A 23,958-nucleotide genomic window follows, 5' to 3' on the forward strand; every position below is an offset into this window, starting at 1 on the left:
TCTGGCTCCTTGCCAGACTCACATGAAAGCAGCAGATGTTTCGTTTTGAAGCTGGGTTTTAATAAATTATTTATTTCACAAGTAATCCTTGGGTGAATACGGGGAACACATCTCTCTCCTCTCATTTTTTTTTCCCCCCTCCCGCATTTTCACAAGCACGTAAATATCTGTTTAACTCGGCGCGGTAATTCTCCACACGTTCCTCCCCTAGTCAAGCTGTTTACCCCGACACAAAAGGCCCGCGCGTTCGGCAGCTCGAGGAAGCGCTCCGACTCCAGCTCGGGGGACCGGAGGCTTTGACGACGGCAATGTCAAACCCTGACGACTCTCAACCGGGCGGGGGCGGACGCGGATGCGGAGAAGCGCGGACGGGGGCCCCGGGGTCGGGGGGCGGAGCTTCTTGGCGGTACAATGGCGTTTCCCCCGCAGCCGTCCCTGGGCGCTCAGCCTCCGCGATGCGCGGTTAAAAATACGCAGTAAACGCCTCGGCTGCGATGGCGGGTGGCGGGGGTAGAGGGTGGAGATTATTTTCAGTTTGACCTCTCCTTCCCACAGATGCCGGAGAAAAAACAACAGCTGGGGCACCCATGTACTGGTAAATGGGGCCCGTTGTGCTTGCCGTGGCACGCCCGGGCCATTACTCCTCGGGTCTGCCACCCTGGCACACGGGCACTCCATCAACCTCAAGGTCGGGGGCAGCCGCGGGTCCTCCCCCCCGCCGGCCGCCGACCCCGCCTCCCCGTGACCTCATCACCGCGAGACGCTCCCTGGCTCGCCCTCGCCCCCTCTCTCTCTCTCTCGCGCTCCCCTTCCTCTGTCCTCTCCCGGTCGGTCCCCAAGTGTCGACGCTGATGAATGGAACGCAATTACTTTCATCCTTCGCTGGCCTGGATTCCCGGCCTGCCTCCCCCCCCCCCCCACCCCAACCCCTGAGCTTTCCGGAAAACAAGGCCGTCCAAAAAAAAAAAAACTAACAAAAAATGGCACACGCTCATACGGTCACACTTTGTGGGAAGCCATACACCGAGTGCGCACGTGAGACCGGTATACAAACTAGTAAAGTGACCTTATTCCCCAGAGTAGAACCGTGTATTTAGATAATTGCCCTGAATGAAGCCATGTCTAATTTTGTCTGCAACTTGGGTGCACATAAGCAGGTCACCTCTTTAACATAAAGGACTCCAATGATTCTTTTGTTTTGTTTGTTCTGGCTCAGATACTCACAAAAACAATACTGGACAATTTATGCCAACCTTTGCAACAAGTGTCTCAATATTTGACACTCAATACACATCACATCAATATAACCACTCCACTTAAATTTTGATTAGCCAAAAATGCATTATTGTCATATATTTATGATTACGGTGTCGATTAAAAGAGGTATGCATTGCTTTCTTGGATGTAAAGTGTCTTTATTTTCTTTTGTAATTTGGAAACGCAGATGTATCTGTCGGCACAGAATATTCCGATACTGAACGTTTAAAACATTCACTGACAGCAGCACACTGCTAAAACAAAATGGCAGTCAGCAGCAGGCCAAAGGCATAAGGGTCCCACATTGATGACATCAAAATCCCAGAGAGAGGCCAAATGCATAAGGGTCCCATACAGATGACATCAGACTCCAAGAGAGAGGCCCAGGGCATAAGGGTCCTACACTGATGACATCAGACTCCCAGAGAGGGGTGCGAAATGTGCTCTGAAACAAAAATAGGGTCGTGCCCTTGTTGACTCCACGAACCGAAAGCATGAATGAGCACGAGCGCGGAAAGGACTGCCGCTGCACTAAAAGCGTCCTGGCGAGAACGCGATGGCTGTAACCGGCGTCGCCAATCCTGTCAGACACCAGTGCCATCTGGAGCCGAACTAAGGGGACCTAGCCAAGGGACAGCAGAGAGGCCCTCTTTCGTTATTGGGTGGGTCGTTATCGCTAAGGGGGCGGGGGGGGGGGGGGGTTGATGGCATTTAGAAGACTATGGGGGTCCTCAAGGAAGGGGGGGGGGGTGAGTAGCGCAGTTAGGGAGGACCAGGAAGTGGCATGAGGATGCGTTTCACAGCCCATCCTCATGTCCAGGAAGTGACAACCAACGTTGGGGGGGCGGGGGGGGGACACGTGGGGGTGGGAGTGGCGGGGGGGGGGCGACACGACAGCGAATGCGACAGAACGGGGCGCGGACGCACAATGAGCGAAAGAGACACACTGCAACACACCGGCCGGACTTACCACCATCACGTGTATCCACTCAAAGTGCCAGGAAGCCAATATATCCTCAAGGATACGGCTTGCGGGCAGACCGGCACCTTCGGGGGGAAAAGAACCTGGGACCTTGTGGACCAGAATAAATTGAGATTGTTTAAAAAAGAGAAAAAAAAATTAAAAAACGGGCAGGGAGACAATGAGTGCAGACAAAAGCCAGCAGTTGAGCCTGTGATTGTGTATCTTGGGGGTGGTGGGGGGGGGGAAAGAGAGCGAGAAAGAGAGAGGGAAGGAGAAGGATAAACAGTGTGCATTTCGCTAGAAATGAAGACAATGTAGGCACGGTTTTTATTTCGTTTTTTTACGCGGAGACAATGCCCTTCGTCTGTTCCTCCTCGGCTCTTTGTTTTCGTTTTCTCGTCCCCATTAGCCAAACGAGATTAAGACGCGGTCACGACGAGCGCCGCCCCAGAAAACAAAACAAAAAAAAAAGAAAAAAAAAAGAGGCAAGAGTCAAAGTGTCTTTAAGAGCATGAAGCGTTTCATCTTTTGGTGGCAAAAAGAAGAAAAGAACTAGAGGCAGCCAAAACTCCCCCCCCCTCCCCTCCCCCCTTCACTCTCCTCAGCACATAAAAAAATCTCTTACCTGAGGACATGCGTGTCCAATCACAAGCTCAACAGCCCCAGAACAAGTTTCTTTCTTTTCTCTTTTTTTCTTCCGCCACACTTTTTAAAGTATTAAAATAATCCCGCCGCACTTTTTAGTCCAATTACATACATCTGTGCCATTTGTGAGGCAGGTGGGGGGGTAAAGTGGGGTGCTGTGGGGTGGGGTGGGGGGGGTGGGTCTGTCTCTCCCTCAGGTTCTCTGTTCCATATGTTATCTACAGATAAGGTTCACTGTAATTTTAGATACCCACTGACATGACTGTGCATGAGTCGGGATCTGATTTCTGCATTTTCGTGGTGCTAAAAGGTGAGGTTTCCTCCGTCTAATACGCACCGATTGGGACAGGGGGCCAGATCCAGGCTCTGAAATGGGGGTGCCTGTGATTACGGGAGGGGGTTGGTGGTGGGGGGGGAGGTGGGGGGCAGGGGCATCTCATCCAGCGGTCACGGAGACGGGACTCTGTCGCCCGGCACCCCGGGGCGGCGATACGGCCGCGTCAGTCGTCGGGGGAAACCTGCCGGGGCCCATCCATAAACGCGGGGGGCCCCGCTATCAGTTAGCCGCAGCCGCCGCCTTAACCAATTAGATTCACAATCGCAGAGTCAACACGATAATGGGGGGACAAGATTAGCCGCTTCCTTGCAGATAGCGTCTCCTTCCTCTTTTTTTTAGCCTTGCCCCGAAGACGCTGGCGACGAACGCTTGTCCCGCCTGTCGTGGGGGGGGGGGGGGGGGGGGGGGGGGGTAGGCGGCCCCGCGAGGCAAGTCAGCGGTCCTATTGCTCAAAAAACAAAATAAACGGCACATTCGCGCATTACAAAAACAACGCACTGGAGCGATCCCTCCATGCTGCGCCTGTGGAAGACCTCCAGCATTACCCAGAACCTCTGCCAGGAAGGCGTATTACATCTCTCTCTCCCCCCATGGTGAGCAATAAACATTCCGAATGCGTTAACCCTTTAAGGGGTGAGATCACAAATATGTGATTCACTGAACATTCTAATGTTGATGTAGCAATCGCGGCTGGTAACTGAAAACAATGGAGTTCTAGAACACTGACTTAAAATTTTGAAAAAAAAAAACACATTCCAAAAAACTTCTCTTCAAATATGTGCATTTTTAGCCAATATACGGTCTTATTCAGAATTACAAGGTGCAACATCTAATATAAGAAGGTGCAAGAGGGCTTGAAACAACATACCAGTTCTGACGCAAGAATCAAGTTTTTATATGAATAATGCGTTAAATGTGCGTAAGTCACCTAAATTAGGGGTGTATGCCAGGCATATAAATGCATCAGACAACCAGTATTTCCCTGGTTCTGTGTTGCCATTAAGACATTCCTCTGTGAAGAAAAGGACTGAGAGACATCGCAGGCCCGCGGTAAACACCCAGCTACGTGAGGAGAGGAACAGCTGCTCAGCACATAAAAAGACTGGGGCTGAAGCCAAAGCCCCACGAGCGAGACATGATTACCACGTCCATCTCACCTGCAGCGCTGCTCTCTCTCTCTGGAGCTGAGTACTCCAGTGCCCAACCATGCCTGGAAATAATCTCGCTCCTCCATCTCCCTCACCCATCCAGCCACACTCACACACACACCCAAACAGACACGCACACACACACACATAAATACAAACCCAAACACACGCGCACACACTCACACACACACACACACCCAAACAGACACGCACACACACACATATATACAAACCCAAACACACGCGCGCACACACACACACACACACCCAAACAGACACGCACACACACATACATACACACCCAAACAGACACGCACGCACACACACATACATACAAACCCAAACACACACGCACATACACACATGCATGTATGTACACACACATACAAACACACCCAAACAGACACGCGCACACACATACATACAAACCCAAACACACATGCACGCATGCACACACACACACACACATGTATGTACACACACATACACACACACTAGAAGGAAGTCACTACCCCAGTTATCTTACGGTCCCCTACACTAAAATTCTCAGTGTAAATTTAACTTGAACAGCTTATAGAGCCCAAGAGGGATCAATTGTACACAATCTGGAGTAAAATTCAGTCTATCAAAGTTCATTTAAGATTCAACATTTTTACTGCTTATCTGCGGCACACATCGGCATGACCTGCCGATCCTCACGAAAATTACAGGTTCGGTTAACTGCACAGCCCACTCCACGATACGTACTAAAATACAGCATACCTCAGAACTACGGCCTCTTTCATACGATTTCACGTGCATTACTAAATAACATGGCACAATAACAATCATGGTAAAAAGTGTCCTGTATATATATTTTTTTTTTTCATAAACCGTTTCCTGTCAGTATTTATGAATTAAACTCATTTTGACACATTCACTTTGTACATTCCTTTGAAAACTGATGTTTCCTCGCTGAATGTAGTTTTATATACTGTACTGTAAACCAAAAACAAAGGAAACCAATATGACCCCTTCAAGAGAAATTAATCAAATTACAAATCCTCTCCTTCTGCAACACTGTATGGAATCTCTGGTTGACTGGAATGTATTGGAGCTCCTGTTGTCCCTTTCTGATGGCGGCTGTCTCTGATTTTCCACTTTTTAAAAGGACAGAACCTGACGACGGATCGGCTGTGTGTTTTCCGGGCCAGCTGCTGAAGAGAACGGCGCTGGGGGGTGGGGGGGGGGCCCAAAGCATGATGGGACTTCCGAAGCGTGACAGACGTGCGCGGCTCGCGACGCAAGCCGCCCGTCATCGGAAGCGACAGACTGTGGGAAAGAGTCAACAAACGGAGCGGCATCTGGACGAGCGTCGGCACGGGGGCGCCAGGGCTGCCGCGAACCCCTCCTCCGAGGGGGAGCCGTCGCGCGGGTGTGACCTCGCAGCCCCTCCCACCGCCGCCGCGCCTTCCCCTCCCTCTAGCGCACACGAGGACGACGGAACGAGGAAGCGGACCCCGTCCGTGACGGGCGTGGCGCGGGCCCCGTCTGTGACGGGTGTGGCGCGGGCCTGTCCGTGCCCGTAGGGCCCGCGGGAGCGCCCGACGCACGGCGACGACACGCTCGTCAAAATTCCGTTAGCGTCGTTAGCGCGTGACGCGCAGATGCGTCGAAACTTCGCCCAAGTGTTTGTTTTTGATGACAAACAAGTGTTTGTTTTCATTTGTTCTTTTCTTCCCGTCCACCCCTCCATAGTTGGTGTTGTCGCTGTTGACGTTGGCGGCCGAGACGACAGGTTCTCGGGAGACGGGCCCGGCGCGTCTGCGCGAACGCCGTTTACCGCCATCGGCGTCGCCGCGCGGGTCACAAGCCTCTCTGACATGGGATAGGAGGGGCTACAGCAGAGGCCTGGTGTCATTCTGGTGTATTTAACACACCGTTAAAAAGGGCGGGTTAGGCAAGTAGGGGCTTTCTGCTTTAAACTAGCGTCCTGCCTGTTCGCACATTGTAAACTGGAGGGAAAGCTACTTAGCCGTAGCTCGAAGACGTCACGTTTGCCCGTTTCGCTAATTAGCTCATTTCACAGTTTCGTGAATTCAATATGACACTGAATAATGCCGAATTGTGTTCGTGCAGCAGACACTGAGATATGCTGGTCCACGGTTTTTCATCCTGTCCAAACCGCACAATGATAGTCACGCCATCTGTCATCTTCCACCACTCAAGGTAAAGCTCATTATAATCTAATATAAACATTTATGTATCCAGCGCTGAACGCTTCGCAAAAACGTCCGCTACAGTTTCGAAAGAGGACTCAATCCCAGGCACCCACGTTTTAACCCTTTATGGTGTAAGGATCACAAATATAGAATTAGAATGTATTTAACTGAAAATTCTAATGCCGATATCAGAATCACTACTGGTAATTGAAAGCAATGGAGTTTCTATAACACTGACATAGAATTTTAAAAACAAACATTCCAAAAAAAACATCTTCAAAGGGTTAAGAAAACCACAACCATTTGTGCCAAAATGGAGCTTTAAGTTAATAAATCTCAGACTGGAAACCCCCAATTAGTTCCAAATAGTAAAGAGTGTGTTCACCGAAGGCCCGCATGTCCAGGAGGGAAGGAAAGACAAGAACACTATCCATCTAGCGAGAGAGAGAGGGAGAAAAACGGAGGAGTCGGGCTCCATTACTCCTTCCTCCCTTCAGGTATCCACTCAAGTTTAACCACCGAGCCGTCCCCATCAATTAGCCTGGACTCGGACTTTGATTCAGAGTAAGTGACTAATACCTGCGTCGGCTCCAAAGAAAGACACTATTCGCAATCGCCCAACAATCTGCAAAGTGAAAACACGTGTTGGGGGTGGGGGTGGGGGGGGGAGCTTAGGAGGTGCCCGGGAGGGGTCCTCGTCCAATGAAAAACAGGTGCTCCGGTTTTTGTGCCATGTAATCCCCCCATTTAGCCCGGGGGCCCAAAGGTTACCCAGCTAATAGCTGCCCAGCGGCTCACGGGGGCAGAGTGAGGCAGCAGCCAAGGTTAAACATCTGGGACATATTGTGCACACTCGCAACATATGCTTCAGGTTCAATTAAAATGAGGCCTTGGCACATTTATTAATCTTTTTTTACTTTCATCTCATAAAAAGCACCCCCCCCCCCTCTGACCTGACCTTAATATTTCACAATCCCGGCAAACAGACGAGGTAACGAGTGCGGCGGGTCACCCCACTACCTGCGATCGAACCGCGAAAAAAGACAAATTTGTTCAGCCTTAAAACTCCATTTGTTGTGCACTTAACCAGGAATAAAGCATGAGGGGCGAAGGGGGGGGGGGGAGAAAGGGGGTGTCAGGAGAAAAAAGAAGGAAGATACACAGAGCGAGGGAGAGAGGGGGAGCGAGGGAGGAGGGAAGAGGAATGTGGGGGGGGAGTGTAGGGTGTTGGGTGAGAGATAGGAAAGGAAATGAAGAAAAATACAGTCCTTTTAACTTCCCCAACGGCTCGAATGAAACGCTAACAAGCGACCGCGGCGATAGATCAGAACGCAGGAAGCCGGAGTCGGTGCATTGTAGTCTTTGTGGTCTCCCCCCGCCATTCGCCGGCTGCTCGGGTTCGACGCGCGGCAATAATGGGCCCCTCTTATGTGGAATAATAATCGGCCGGGGCCCGAATCTGATGGAGGGGCCTGGCAGGCGGAGGGCTGAGGCGGACCGACCCTCATTTGAATTTGAAAGTTGAAAAAACGCGCTTATGATAATCTTCGTCTTTTCAACCATCTGTTTTGTTAAAAAAATAAATAAATAAATAAAATAAATAAAAAAATCACACACAGGGTGAATGAACTGCCCTGTTGCAGAATTATTTTTCCCCCCGCCCGACATGTCCTGCCGTTTTTCAGAAGGTACGTACCTGTTAGTGATGGAACTTTTTCTCCCTAAGTGCTTGCAGAAGAGAGGATGTTAAACGTATGCAAACTGTGTGTACCGTTCGCTTTTTTTTTTAACCCTGCGATTCTCAAGACTGGCATGCCAATGGCAATAGCTGCTGCTCACGGAGCTTGAAAGGAAGTCGACTTACAATATGGCCAGAAAACGCCTTCGGTCGATACAAATCAGCTACCCCCGTTTCTTCTGCTAACGGTCGCGCAATTAAATGATCGTCTCAGCAAAAAACTGCTCGTTCTTCGACGTTATGACATAGCCGTTTCTCTGTGTTACGTTAGATAAAGTTTAGTGGGCTGCGTTCCCGTAAAACAAAATGCACTGGGAGGAACACTACAGCCCTTACTGCAGTGCTGTAGACCCCACAAATCTTTAGATTCCACCCCCATACCCTCTGCTCCTCCCCTTTCCCAGCACGCACCACAAATCCCTGTTATATGTGTGATACCACAGGTGAAAATGCACCTCATGAGTAAATACATTTTAGTAAGGGGTGGGGCACAGAAAATTTATCAAGATATTAAAGTAACTCTCTAAGGTGAAGGATCACAAAGATGAGATTAGAATGTCCTTAACTGAACATTCTAAAGCAGATGTAAAAATCACTACTGGTAATTGAAAGCAATGTAGTTCTAGTACACTGACTTACTGTAGATAGTAAAAAAAAAAAACCTTCCAAAAAACCTACTCTTCACAGGGATAAAATGTTTCTCGACATGTGACAAAACAACTCTGCATACACTGTAACTATAGCACATCATGTACCAGGTGCAGTGCTCCATTTGCACAATAAGATGTTCAGTATAAAATCAACTCTTACAGAGGACTCACGTGTACTCTGTCAGAGTTGAATTAACACTGGATATTTTACCGTGTGACCAGCGAGAATGCTGATGAGAGGTTTATAATAAGCTCTGCGGGTCTACTTTTCGTTTTTTTATCTTGTGACCCTTGTCAGCCCCTCACTTGATCCAAATTCTGGGAACCCCTGCTCTGGAGAACCTCATGCATGGGCCAAATCGACCCTTTTTGGGATTACTGTTACTGACTTCCTTACGCCTCTTTTTGTTTTTGATGGTAAACACACTTGCTAATAATGCAAGGTGCTTTTCCATCCATTCAGTGTTACCAATTCTACTTCAAAGACCAGGACCATATCAGAACCCCAGCACCCACAAACACCAGCCCCAAGGGGTTTCTCTCTCAATAAGGGCTTTCTTCTACTTTTGTCTGAGCTGAGAAAAAGATGGTTTATAAAAAAAACAAATAAAATTAAATAACACTCTTCGTCAGTGTGACCCGCAAGCCGGTTCTAGAGCACGAGCGTTTCTGCAGTCGGACAAAAGCTTGTGCTCTGAGGACAACGTTACTGCAGCAGCACTTTTTTTTTTTTCCTCTAAGTGCTACCAACTTTGCGATTTTTGCGAGTGGAAGGATTCATTTCATTCTGGGAGGAAAGCAAAATCCCATTAAAAAAAAAAAATAAGGAAAAAGGAAATATATTCACACACATTCAAAAAAAAAAAAAAAAACCTGTTAGGAAAATGATGGCTGAAACTCACAGTGATGTTTTAGTCAGGTAGAGTGTAAAAAAGGGGTGGGTGTGTGTGTGTGTTTGGAGGGGAGAGAGAGGTGAGAAAGTGATTTAATTTGTCTGTTTTTTTCCCCCCCTGTCTTTTGAAACAGTGTCATGTCTAAAAATGCCCGTCCCTTGGTGGTGGTGATAATTACCTTGTCATCTTTGTCAAACTCCTCCTCTGCGTCCTCCAGCAGATCCTCCAGTGCTTGCTGATGGGATGGCCGCAACCAGAATGACAAAAAAAAAAGAGGGAGGAGGGGTGGGGGAGAGATTTAAAAGCAAAGCACCAATGACTGTCACAATTAAGATACTTTAAGCAAGTGTGCTTCATTGTCACTCTGCTAAGTTCCAGAAGCTTCCATCCCATGAAACTGCCCCTTTTATAAGTTAATAAATACTACAATACATAAAATGCATCTCCCAGGTGGTCGATACACAATGGTGATGATTGAGATCCCCCCCACCCACACACACACTTTAGAGACCGTAATAAAAGACACTACGTAAGTTCAATCTATCATCACTATTAAAATGTGTACCACAGTACCCCAGCTTTCCTCTGCGTGTGAATGAGATATTTTTGACTTGCAGCCTCCCCATCATCAGTTTCAGAGGGTTTTTTTTGATACCGCTTACTACAAGGAAGCGAGGATCTAAAAATGAAGTCTCATTTTGTTGCATCAAGCAAAAGTACAAACGCAAAAAAAGCACACACACAAAAAAGAAGAATGAACTCCTTTGCAGGTTTAAACTCAACACTCGCATAATGCTAAATGCAGAAACATTCAACTGGGAAAAACAAAAGAGAAAGTGAACAAAGCATACAGTATATTCAGGTTTCTGTTAAATAGAGCCTTCCCATTTATTTGTCGGGCAGATGTTTTGACTCATTCCCACTGTATAATTGTTTTGAAAAGGCGTATTTGTGCTGATACAGTTCACAATGAAGGATGTTCACTTGGCTGCCCTGTATGATTGCATCCAGTATTTGTGCATAAGCGTCACCTACAGCATTTTAGTGTAAGCATCACCTACAGCAGCTTAAAGCTTTAATAGATTCAATTGTTTATGGTGGACAAGTGCAGGTATGCAAAGCTAGTGACGTCAACAAAATAACCTGTATCCAAAGGCGGCATTTAAAATCGTCTTTAAGCACACCCAAAGCAATAACAAACAAAGGCATCCTTTAACAGTCATTTGTTAAGGATCCACACATGAATACAGATTCCCTGGTTTAATAGGCCTTCATAGATGAGTTACAGTAATCTTTGGGGATTTCTCTCTCATTGATTGATCTCACAGAGGTCATGCCAGGTTTGGGCTGTCGGTAATTACAATCTCGCATCGCCTCGTTTGCTAAGCAGAGAGCAGCAGCCCTACTATTAAAAATCGGTCATCGCGGGTATGTGTTGGCAAAAAAAAAAGGTTTATTTCCGTCAGTTGGAAAGGTTCAGTTCCACGGCTGCCAGTTCTCTGGAGGAAGGGTCACGGGCGGCAGGGGGGGTTGGGTTGGCGTGTCTGTTCGCCGCTTCGGTTTCTGGAGGGGCTCTTAAGACGCCTTAAGACGCTTTTCCACCGCATGGTACCGGCTCAACTCGGCTGGACTCTACTCGCTTTTGGTACCAGGTACTTCGTTTTCCACTGCAGATATTACCCCCGTCAATGCAGCTGGTCGTCATTAGCGACGCCGCATGAAACACGTTGCTCTGACCAATCAGTGCTCTGCAGTGTTTTCACGTCACCTTTTGGTATCGCCTCAGCTCCCTTGGAACCTCGACAGAGGTAATACCAAAAAAGTACCAGGTACCCTCCACAACTTTCGCCCGATGGAAAACCAAAAAAGTCGAGTAGAGTAGAGTCGAGTCGAGCCGGTACCATGCGGTGGAAAAGCGGCTTTAGACCGTAGGTCCAGGGGCTCCCACTGACACGTGCGCATCACATGATGGTGCTTACAAAATCAAAATCAGGCAAGGTCAAGAGTTCTAAAAACCCGACGTCTTTTTATTTTAAAAAAAGTTTCGGAGATTTGTCACGAGCAAACAAAAGATTTTGTTCTTTAGTTTTTTTTTTTAAAGAAGAATTGCCCTTGGAAAGCTGCTTATGCAAATGAGTTTTGCGGAACAATGAGAGTTCAGGGCTGCTGCGTTACGTAGCACTCTGCTTTGGGTAAACAGCCCCGGTGCTGCGGAAACTGCGCATGCGAGGGTCGATAGCACGGAGCGGCTCGGCGGCAGTCTGGACGCGGGCCGGTTTGTGAAAGGCTGCGTTCGGCGCAGGCCGGATAATTACCCCAAATTAAGCGCAGTTCAGCTCTCGCAGCGTGCTGCGGTCCGCACGGGGGGGGCGGCGCGCCGCAGCGGGCGTGAAAGCAGTCGATAACGTCCTCAATTTAGCGTTACCTTTTCTCTTTTTTCGTCGCATCCCGCGTTTTAAATGCGTGAACTGCCTCCCCGCGGATGAAAAAAAAAAAAGGGTAGAAAGGAAACAGAGAGGAGGTGCGGGATAATGTTTCTGGTCTCCGTTCTGCTCTCGCCCGTGGAAAATAGAGGGGGGTTGTTGTCATGCTACGGGATAAGTGTGTCAAATGATGAAATGTACACAGCCGTGAATTATCAGCACGTCTGAAGCTTATCAGAGATAAATAAGTCATCGGAAAGCAGCATTTCATTACGTCCAGTAGCCTGCTGGAGTGCTCAGTTAATAGAAATCTCTCATTGATACTAATGCACCTTTAGTGCATTACTGATCTTAAGTGTGTCTACTGCAGTTCGTCACATCGTCAGTGTTATGATCACAAAACATTAGGACAAAATTCTCAGGATTAAATCAACTCTAACAGAGACTGAAGAAATCAATAATGTGTTAATAGAAAATCTGAATTTGCACATAAACAAGAAACCCCAGCCGAACACAGTTTTTGGCAAAGGGGGTGAGACATAGGCAGTTTTGACAAAATTATTATCGGAGGGATCGACACCGCAAGTGTGTGATTCATATTCATAAGTCATACAGAAATGTGCAGCACATGACCACTGGGCATGTCTGAAATCAGTACATCATAATCACAAAAAATCCTTTCGCAATCAACACTTGGCATCAACTTCGCCTACCAATTAAAAGCAAGAGAAATGTTTCGGTCTTCCCATTCGCAGCCTGGCAAGTGCAGCCACCACTACAGCAATCTGGCCAGGCAGTTTGCGAAGAAAAGGTGTGGCGCTCGCGTTTACATGCGAGTGAAAGCGAAGGGCAGACGTCGATCGAATGCAGATTAAAACGTGCGCGTACTCGTGCTCATTCCGCCGCACCAACTCCCTTACCGCCGTCTGTACTCTCTCTCTTTCGGACGAGTTCTGTTCGGCAGGAGCGCAGGAGGAAGCTAGTCCCGGCTGTGTGCCGTTACCCCTAACCTTAAGAATGACAGGACTGAAGCTCTCCTCCTCCCAAAACATCAAACTATACTCTGTCTTTCACCCCTCCACCCCCCTCCCCAATGCCCACCCTCTCCTTCCCCCCACACCAGCTCCATCTTTGAAGGAGAAACATTTTAGCCTCTCCAGCTGTTTGGGCATACACAGCTCTGCATGTTGTGTGTGGACCTGAGGCCCCAGAAAGGAGAGCTTGTCTTCGATAGTATTTTTTTCCCCCCTCCAAAATACACGTATCTGTGTGGGTGTCCCTAAGCAGGCTGTCAGAACCCAGAACCGGCACCGGAGGGATGGAGGAGGGTTTTGGTGTGTGTGGGGGGTGGGGGGGTGGGTTGCTGATCCCATCTGGAGACGGGGCACAACTTCTGGACTCAAACGGCAGAGAGGGGGCATCTGCATCTGCCACCATATCGACTATCAAACCCAGTAGTGGCAGATGTGGAGATACAAATGCAAATGGAAGGTTGTTGCAAATTAAAGGCCAATGCTGAAATATCTGAAACCACTAAGCCATCATAAACCATCATTGACCTTCATAAACCACTAAAGCACTGGTTCTAGGTGTTATGGTATGAATTTAAATACATTTACATTTATTTTATTTGGCAGATGCTTTTATCCAAAGAGATGTACAATACGTGCATACCAAAGGTCTGCACTACAGTCTACTGCAGTGTTTCTTAAAGTACCCCTCCAGATGTATGTTAAAACGTAAAAAAATATTCAATATTAAATAATAATTTGTTTAATATGGTTTTTCCATCAAAAGTGTTCAATAAACTACTGAAAATGGCTTAATTGCACCTATACACTCATTGAGAATACCGGAATCTATAAATATGCTAATTGCCAACGCTTGCTGCTGTGGTCCCAGGATATATAGCAGGCATGGCATCCATATTCAAAATCTATTTCTTCATGAAACCCATCGACTTCTGTATGATGTTCTGGAAACAGTCATCTGTAAAATGTTCCCTCGATGCTGTCAGGTCATTTTCATAAACAACTTCCACTCATTTTTGTTTCAGAATGGGCTCTTTGATAATGAGTGAAACTGCGCAGTCTGCCATGTTCAACACACCAACTGTCACAACACTGTCACTAACTGGCCGGCTTTCAGTGTGCTAAGGTTTGTCTAATTTGCATATTCTTGCATAATGGACCATGATAGGTTTGACAAATTTGTGATGTCACAAATATTGCTCATATGTGCAAATTTCCAACTCATTTCAGGGGAGGATGGAAGAATGGAAGAACATCCCGCCAACTTTGGGAAAACATCTAACGGTCCCCCCACCCATTACCATGTTGTCTTGGGTGGAACTGTTAGTGTCCCTCAAAAAAATCCAGAAGAAAACGTCCTGTTTGTCGCCCCCAAAAAGCCGAATTGAGAAAGCTGAAACGACTGTGGTCGATTGTTACTGAGGGCTTGGGGGCCCGGTGGAGAGGCTAAACTGAAGCTGAGGCTGCTCCCCGCTCCTTCAGCCCAAAAGTTGTGCACCTGCTCCCCCCTCTCTCAACCACACGGTGAGGCGGGGGGGGGGGGGGGGGCGGGAAGCAAAACAAACACGCTACGCCGACGACGGCGGAAAAACAACAACGCCAAATCGAGCGCCGACATCATTAACGAGACCGGCACGCGGTTCGCGACGATGAAACGATGCCGAACCCCACCCCTCTCGCTCCCTCTCTGTCTCTGCTTTAAACATGCCGCTACAAGCTTGGGAGGGGAGGGGGGGTGGGGGCGGGGGCAGGGGCAGGGGTAGGGGTAGGGGGTGGAGGGGGGGAGCCTGGAGGCGCGGGGGAAATCAGCAGGGCCTGTAATGTTTCCCAGTTAAAAGTGACATGACCTTTTGATTTTGTCACCTGTCAAGCGACGCGGATGTCACGAGCTCCGAGGCAGAGGCGCGTCTTGCCGCCGCGCCGCAGATTTATTTTTCTCCCTGTGCCCCCCCCCCACCCCCCCCAACCCCCCCAACCCAACCCCGCGCCCGCCGCCCCCATCGCCATCTCGCGGGCGGAGCGCGAGGCGACGGGAAACGCGGCGGCGCGAAAAGCGACACTCCTCCAGATTAAAAGCCCGACTTCCTCACCGCTCATCGTTATTCCGCGCCCGCCGTCGACCCGCCCGACTCCCGCGCACCTGTTTTTCACCGGGAGGGAGGGGCCGGGGAAAACGAGCTCGCCGCCGCCGCGCCCTAAATGAGCGTCGGATCTGAGGGCCTGACAAGGGCGCGCTTCAAAGCAGACTGATCCGGGACGCGGCAGCGGCGGCGGTTTTGTTTGGGTTGGCGGTTGGGGCCTGACAGGTCCTCCCCCCCACCCCACCTTTGAGACGCAAACAACAACAACGGTAGCGCAGGTGACAAAAACAAAAAATAATAAATCTAAAACAAAACACAAACACGCGCCATCATTTATTCATGAGGCCCTCTTAGAACGGTTCGCTTTTAAATTAGAAATCGGGCGGAAACCGAAACTTCGTTCAGCCATTTTGTTTCCAGCCGGGAGGCCGGGGGTAAAGCTCACGCGGCGACGGGCGGAGCCGGCTTCCGAACGCTCGCGTAGCGGGACGAGGCCGTCGGGAGTCGCTGGCCGACCTCGTGCGACGCGTTAAAAACCCGACCGCAAAAAAAAAAAAGTTAAGCCTGAAAATAATGTCAGCCGCTTCAAAAAGCGTTACAAGCCACGAGAAGCCAAAAATATTTGCGGAAAAAAACCGCCCCCCTCTCCTCATTCCGGAGTCGCGCCGCCTTGCTTAATAGACAGAGAGGTGGCGGCTCAGGGAATAAGACAGGCTCGCCTTTTTGATTGAGTTACCTCTGTTTGAAGCGTGTCAAACGACACAGCCACTCAATATTTGCACTGCTCGGGAAAAGGACTCTCTCTCCATATTAATAACCAGTTTTGATGGTCTCCTACACTCCAGTGCCCTCGTGGCAAAATTAGATATTGATTGAATACACAAAAAGAATAAATATGAGCAAAAATGCAGGTTTGTTTGTTTGGGGAATGTGTATATATATAGATAGCTTGCCGACATCCCCGCAGTTCTTTACAAGCCCCTGTCCGACATCTATCAATCATTACAGCCCATTTACAGTCAGGCTCCCGCTAAGTTAATATGCGAGTTGTTATTCCCCCATGCGATCTTCGCGAGGGGCAGCTGGGTAATGGGTGGCCCGACATCCTATCGCCGCACGCTACCATAGAAGAAAAAAAAAAAAAACACAAAACAAGCGCTCTACTTGACGCAGCTGTTTTGTGTCAGAGTTTTTCCGTCGGCAGTCGATTTCAATGCGGTCTCGCTCGCCGTTAGGCGGTCCAGCCCCTGATTTTTATCCACGCGAGTGGCCCCCTCTCCAGATAAGTGCTGCTTTTCGGAGCGTCAAAAACGCTCTCCTGAACTCGGCTACCGTTCACAGGGCTAGCGCCGCCGGCCTCGGGTCGCAGCTCTCAACCGAAATTCCACGCGGCCGATGGCGGACCGACGCTCTCCGCCAAGGCGAAGGAGGAACGAGTTACCTGTACGATGAGGTTCGGTTTCTTTTTGTCTCGCGCCTGCCAGCAAGACAGACAAGACCATTATGATTGAGCGAAGAAGATAAGGTGGAAAGAAATCAAAAACTTTGGGGGCTTTCATAAATGTACGGGCAAGCGGTAACTCTGAGGTGAAGTCAACTGCAGCCCGTGACGATGGATTTGTCGGGGAAGAAGCATTAACGCTTCCCCTGCCTCGCTGCAAACATGGTGGTCTGACTAAAATCAAATCTATAGCAGATTTGTCTCACTGTAAACCCAACATCAGGGATTTGAACATTTTTCAACGTAAAGCGAGAGATCAAAAATAAGGCCGTGGGACGTCCAAGATATTGTGCAAAACAAACCAAAAAAAAAAAAGAATCCTGACCGTTGCTTAGTATTTTCTGCGATCAATTCGAAACCAGCTCAGAGACGAGCCTCAATTCTCGCCTGGCTTTGGCAGAGCAGAAATAGGTATCTGAAATGTGTTCGGAGATCATTACGGCCCCTCTGCGCTGCGCTCGCTCTTCGCGGCGCCGTTAGAAAGAGCTTTCCAGCGTAAACAGGCTTAATTGCGCGCCCGCCAGAGAGAGAGAGACGTCGGTGTGTTTCTCTAGCATGACAATCTCGGCTATAATTAACACCTTCACATCTGGTAAACTGTTTTCCGGGCCGCTGGCTCGGCTGCCGCGGTCTTCCAGGGAGGCTCCGGGCCTTGCGGTTTTTTTCCCGTTCCAGCTGAGCTGTCTGACGCTCGACTGCGCCGACCGTTCCCCCTAACCCCCCCCCCCCCCCCCCCCCCCCCCCCCACCGACAGCCCGCCCCACCACCTCCACCCGACCGCCCGCCCGCCCGCCCACCACCCTGACTGAACGTTTCCAGGTTCCAGACAAAGCGGCGATTGAGGGGTTTTTCGGGGGGGGGGGGGTTTAACGGCGTGTCAGCAGGTGTGCGGACAGCCTGTCTGCGCCATACCCCCCCCCCGTCGACCCCCCCAGCCCACCACCTCACGGACCCATGTCTGACAGTTAAAAATAACTGAAGAAAACCTTGTGCAGATTCGGCTGGATCCGGTCCAAAGGTTTCCCATTGTAACAGGCACCTTGGGTGATGGTAACATGAGAAAATAAAACCCAGGGAAAGAGTTTGGTTGGACATACCGAGCATGCATTAATAAGCCAGGTGAGGCTCCATTGGCTAGCTAGTTTTTGCCCTCAGAAGCATCTCTGGAACAGGGTGCTCTGGAAGCTTCCCCCCACTTTAGGTTTAGCACCCTATTGGTCCACCCTCCTCCTTACTAGCCGGGAGCCGATTGGCTCCACTTCCTGCAGTTCTTGAAGCCTCAGTTTTGCATTTAAATTCCGCAGCCAGTTTTACGTTTAAAAACATTAACGATAATGACGGCAAATGGATGAGCATAAAAACCTGAAATTGAGATACAGGATACTTAACTGCTGCAGAGATCCTTTTTGAGAGCCGTGAATTGTAAATGGTCCAAGGAGGCAGCTTTGGCTACTGTAGCGGGAAGAACCAATTAGCGCCAAGATGGGAACAGAAAACTAGGACCAATAAAAACATTAGCATTCAGAATCAGGGCCTCCAGCGTTTCCTCAGGTGCATTTTGGGACAAGTTGGACAATGGAGTGACTGACCTGCATGCTCGGTGCCTCCAAACACACTTTCCCCAACACTAACACATTGCCCCCCCTTTTTTTTTCTTTTTTTGTGTTCTGTTTTTTTAAACGTTGTAGTTGTTACACTTGTTCTGTAAATCCTGAAAAATCAATTTTAAAAAGTTCACAAAAAATGAAAATTAAGCATGGTCTCATTTTGTAAATATGTTAACCCTTTGAAGAGTAGGTCTTTTAGATTAAAAAAAAAAAATTTAGAATAAAAAGTCCATGCTCTAGAGCATCAAGAATTGCTTCAGTTACCAGTTGTGATTGTTACATCCGCATTATAAAGTTCAGTTAAGAACATTCTAATCACAAATTTGTGATCTTTAAATGGTTAAATGCGAACTGCAAGACAAACTAAACTTTTCTTAGTGAACAGATCAAATAGCTCGCATTTAAATAGGGAAGATGATCTGTCAGTCATTGGTACACGTTTCTTGTTAAATTGTCAGCCTAGATGGGCTGAATGGCCTCTCCTTGTCATTATGTATTCTTATATTCTTATGTTCCTTCTGTTCTACACTGCCCTTTAGACACCCTGGTTTCAGTCTCCTTCTGCCATGTTAATCTAGCATGTAAAGATGCTAAAAACACACTTTGGCAAGGACAAAAAAAACCTGTGACAGAGGGGTCCCAGCCTGTTCGTGGGATGACGGGTGATCATCCAAGGAGTGAAAAAGAGAGTTTGGGGGTCAGCCCAGGGGTGAAAGTTGAGGGTAACCATCCCGTCAACTGACAGCAAAACAAAGTGCCTTAGCGCAAGGGGCAAGCATGGTCACAACAACAAACCCGCATGCTGAAACTATGTTCAGTTCCATCAAGGAATAAGGGTTCAAGATTTAAAGAAAGGAAAGAAACTGGCGCAAGCCGGTTTCTTTTGGGCATATTCCCACCCGAGACTCTAAGCCGCCATTTTCTGTTTGTTCGACCTTTATCGGACATACAATGGAGAGGTGGCTGTGCACAGATTCGGGCAGCGAATCGGGCTTTTCGCTAAACACGGGAATCCAAGGAACCAAAACCCCCAAAGAGCAGAAGAGAGCGAAACGTAAACCGCTTCCCGCCATATGCGCCGCTCGACGGCGGCGGGAAATGAAAAGGGAGGCAGCTGTCTGCGTGAGAAAATCAGGTTTCTTAGCGTAATTCATGTTTGTGCCACCGCATGAAATGCGCGGATGCTAATCTTCCTACGTCTTACAAAACAAGTGTATGAAATTCGAGAAGAATGCGACACCCCTCTCAGTCTCCGAAACTCGATCTGGAGCTGGGTCGAGTCGCTCTCGAACCGCGTCAGGTGACCGCGTCAGGTGACCCGCGAGTGGCGTGTGCCGCGGTAAGGGGAATCTTAAATTACTGCTCGCTTGTCTCTTTCAAGCAGGCACCTCAGGCCAGGCAATAAGTTACAAAAACAACATCCGGGACGTAACAATAGGGCCCTATTATCTGTGTACGGGGGGTAGTCTGCGCGCCGCGTCTGTTACCGCCATGATCAAGAGTTCTGTCTTCAGCTCCGGAGAACCGAAAAAGAAAAGAAAACAAAACACACACAAAAAAAAAAGACGCTCTGAAACAACTTTTACTTTCCTCCGCAAGCAGACTTCATCAGAGATGCGTACATCACACGCCAAGAAAGCTCAGCTCAGCTCAATCCAATAAAAAAAAAAGAAGGAGATGCCATATGCCTGTCATGTACTTCCTAAATCACATGCGATGGAATGACAGAGATAAAAATAGGGAGAGAAACATTTCTGGGTTAAAATGCAACGGGGTGACCTCAAATGGGTGGAAATCAATCAACTCTGTTCAGGCACTAAACTTTAACAGGTTACTCTGTGATGTCCACAAAACTTCCCTCAATGTTTCCATGGAAATACATCCAAATTCCTCCTCTGGAGTTCCACATAAACTAACTTCCCTCCACCTTTTTTAATTACTCGGAAAAACAAGTCTCTCTTATCAGCTGAGCTGAAAATAATTCAGAGCAGACGTCCGGGATTGGTTTATTGAGTCAGAGAGCAAAACTGACAGCTTTGGCTGCCCCGAACAAGTCATCTGTTGTGGTTACAGTCGTCAAAATGCAGAACAATGGAGGGAGGGAAAGGGTGGAGAAAGAGAGAGATGCATGGCTGCCATGACGACAGCTCTCGCGGTCATGCGTTTATCGGACAGCCCCGGCTCGAACCCAAAACTCAAAACCTCAGCGCAGCAAAAAACTGGACCCGGGGGTCGCCCGATTCCCCTTTCCCAGGAACCCCAAAACCAGCTTTATTACCTCTCTGATGTCAACAGACACAACACAAAAAAGATCAATTTTACACAGTCAGAAAAGGCCTGAAATGTGCTAGCGGGCAATAATTACCCAGCAGCTTTCCAGAAATGTCTGCTCTTAGCCAAGGGAAATGCTTAATGGCACACTCGCAAGGCAAGCCAAGAACGCCGAAAAGGAAATGTACATCGACGCACAATAAATATTTCCACACAGTCTTTTTTTTTTTTATACACGTTTCATGCGGCAAACGGTTAAATTCGATCGATTAGACGCAGGGCACAGGGAGGAATAAAAGCAAAAAAGGGAACACGTTTTGCATTTCGGGTTTTTTTTTTTTCGGCAAGCAATGTCTCCATCTACAGGAAGGAGTAAAAAAGTGTTAGGGGCTGCCGGGGCAAACTGATGTCCCGGGTGTTCGGGGCGAGAGGGGGCTGGTGCACTGGGAAAGCAGGGCTACCCAACACCCCTCCGCACACAGCGCGCACCCCGGGTCTCATCAGCGCGCTACTGATCCGGCTGATCTCCACCCGCGTGACACACACACACCTGCGAAAACACACGGCGTTGAGAGGGCTTTCTGAGGAGACCCAACCGGCTCCCTCACGCACTGCTACGCTTCAGCACCAAACCGGCGTCTGGGTCGAATGAACCTTTTCCACGCGCGCGGCTAACCTTCGCTTCTCGTACGTGCCGAATAGCACGTTCGGCTCCGGTCGAGCTCAGGGCGAGTTAGCGGCGTTAGCGGACGCCATCGTTTGACGCATCTCTGTTTTTAAGTCGGTAGTAACAGCGAACCTGCACTGGTAAATGGTAAATGGACTGCATTTATATAGCGCTTTTATCCAAAGCGCTTTACATTGTTGCCTCTCATTCGCCAGAGCAGCTAGGGGTTAGGTATCTTGCTAAAGGACACTTCGACATGCCCAGGGTGGGGTTTGAACCGGCAACCCCCCGACTGCCAGACAATCGGTCTTACCTCCTGAGCCATGTCACCACTGCAGCAGTGCCTAATGACTGAATGAGTACATTTAAAGTGTCGGCGTAACAGCACCCATCATGCATTGCGACCTTCCATCTGATACACAAAAGTTAGGGTAGAGAGAGATGTGCAGTAAGACACTCCACAAGGAGAAGAGTTGTGCAATCATGGAGTCTTGCCCACAGTGTGACAACAGCAGAAGAGAGGAGTGGGTCTTGTAATCCCTCTGCCACTTTCAGGGATGAATACTTGTATTGGGATCCGTACACTCAGAAGATGTACGCATCGTACCGACACATCAACTGCAATCAACAAGCGAGAGTAAAGAGTGTAAAATCTACATGGTGATGTAGTATGCACCCTTTTCCAATATGGTGTGCTGTGCTATTTAACCAACACACATTGTAGAACTGACACACTCAAATAAATATGCTCCTTATATTACTTATCCACATATGCACCCATTTAACAAACTTGCCTTAATTAAAATGCCATTCTGTTCTTTCTGTTAATTCCATTCTGGACTATTAGCTATTATTTACAATCAGTTATCCACATTTAATCATAATGGCTTCAGCACATGCTATGCTACTAACTCAGAAATTGTTACGGGCTATTTATGAGCTGATCACGTTTATTAAACAAACTCAAAAGTTTTAATTTCTATGCTTATCAATGCCTTCACAACCCGCACGTGCACAGAATTATTTTATTGATGTATTAAAGGTATTTTTCACGGGTATTTGGAAGCCGCACGTACCAGCCAGACTCCCTCCTCGCCAGGTTTAACTGTACTCACGTCTCATTTGAGAATACATTATTTCCATTCTGTTTCATAAAGATAATTTGTTATTTAAATTCAAAAAGGTGTGAAAAATTTCATTTTTGTTTCGCCCATTATCTCGCACAAATCGGGGGCCCCTTCTTTAACCGTGCGTTCATGAAAAATTAAGGCTCGTATTAAAAACAGTGGCGCTTAACTAGGATCCTTACACCCACCCAAAAAGGGTCTTATTAAAATTAATCAGGTTACTGTTCATGTTATAGCTTCAATTTCAGCTTAGTTTCCAACTCTCTCCATTTCAGGATAGCGCTTCGGCGTGATTAAAAAAACATTAACTTCTGCGTGACACATCGTTTAACTGGAAAAAACGACAAAATAAACTACCAGGTAAGTGAGCCAGCGTTAAAGATATACCTTCGTGCGAGCGGCGTTGTTCAAGATGGGTTGAAGTTTAATACAAATCAAGTTTTCTTTAAAACAATATTAAAAAAATAACCCTGAAGAACAAAGCGCTGGAACATTTTTCATAAAGCCAAAAATAAATGCATCTAAAACACAGCCCCAGGAAGTGTGGTGTCAAGCCATCACCTGCATAGCGTGCTTTGCATACTTAAAAATCCAAATAATATCCTTTGTTACTTGTAGTGTAATAGAGGGCCATCACCGCTACTTCAGTAAGAGAAGATACCTTGATGATTAAGTTTCACGTTTGACTGCATTCTGCTGCTCTTGCTTAAAGTAAAATGACTACATTTAAATTAGTTTCCCCCCCCCTCCCCCCAGTCTCAATAACGTGGACAGCAGCAGTGTGGTTTAGATGCTTTTTCTTTTCATGGTAGTTTTAGCAAAGCTAACATACCGCAGTGCGTTAGGACTGCAGAACTATTCACGTGACTTTGTATACGCGAATTAGCTCTGCGATGAACACAGAAAGGGAAATGGTGGAAGAGAGAGATAAAACGATGTAAAAAAGAGAGAGAGAGAAAAAAAAAGCGAGCTGACTTTGGCGGTGACCGCTTGGCGCCTTCGGGAATGCGAGCGGAGGCGCTACGCGAGCGGGGTCTACAGGGGGGTGCGCCTGGAGCGGGGTGTGCGGAGGGAGGCCAGCGCCGGGGGACAACTCACCACATCGCCCTGCCTGGTGTCCTTCCCCGAGGCAATCAGGATGTAGTTCCAGGCCAGAGGCAGCAGCAACACCAGCGGAATCATGTAGAGCTCAAAGTTCCACACCACCACAATAAAGAGCTGGGGGGGGGGGGGGGAGGGAGAGAGAGAGAGAGAGAGAGAGAGATATGGGGGAGCGAAAGACAGAGAGAGATGAGAGAGAAAGAAGACAAAGAGAGAGAGAGAGACAATCTGTTAGACCCCAAACCCAGCTCTGCTCTTCCCTCAGCCCCCCCCCCCTGGTGTGGACAGCCTGGGGGTGGGGGGGGGGGGGGGGGGT

General features: G+C 48.3%; 1 protein-coding gene across 11 annotated transcripts in view; it reads right to left on the reverse strand.

Annotated features, from left to right (window-relative positions):
- LOC118206315 (multiple C2 and transmembrane domain-containing protein 1-like) overlaps positions 1-23,958 on the reverse strand; it is a 152,829-nt gene that overhangs the window by 15,132 nt on the left and 113,739 nt on the right. For 9 of the 11 annotated variants that reach the window (XM_035378892.1, XM_035378894.1, XM_035378891.1 and 6 more), the window contains 3 exons: positions 23,640-23,759; positions 10,012-10,068; positions 2,228-2,329 (listed from right to left, as the gene is read on the reverse strand). In XM_035378892.1, the coding sequence (XP_035234783.1) occupies positions 2,228-2,329; positions 10,012-10,068; positions 23,640-23,759 (279 nt within the window). The remainder of the gene's footprint in view (positions 1-2,227; positions 2,330-10,011; positions 10,069-23,639; positions 23,760-23,958) is intronic. The other 2 variants (XM_035378896.1, XM_035378895.1) reach the window with 1 other exon arrangement.

The sequence above is a fragment of the Anguilla anguilla genome, chromosome 10 (assembly GCF_013347855.1).
Source record: "Anguilla anguilla isolate fAngAng1 chromosome 10, fAngAng1.pri, whole genome shotgun sequence".
NCBI classification, from domain to species: domain Eukaryota; kingdom Metazoa; phylum Chordata; class Actinopteri; order Anguilliformes; family Anguillidae; genus Anguilla; species Anguilla anguilla.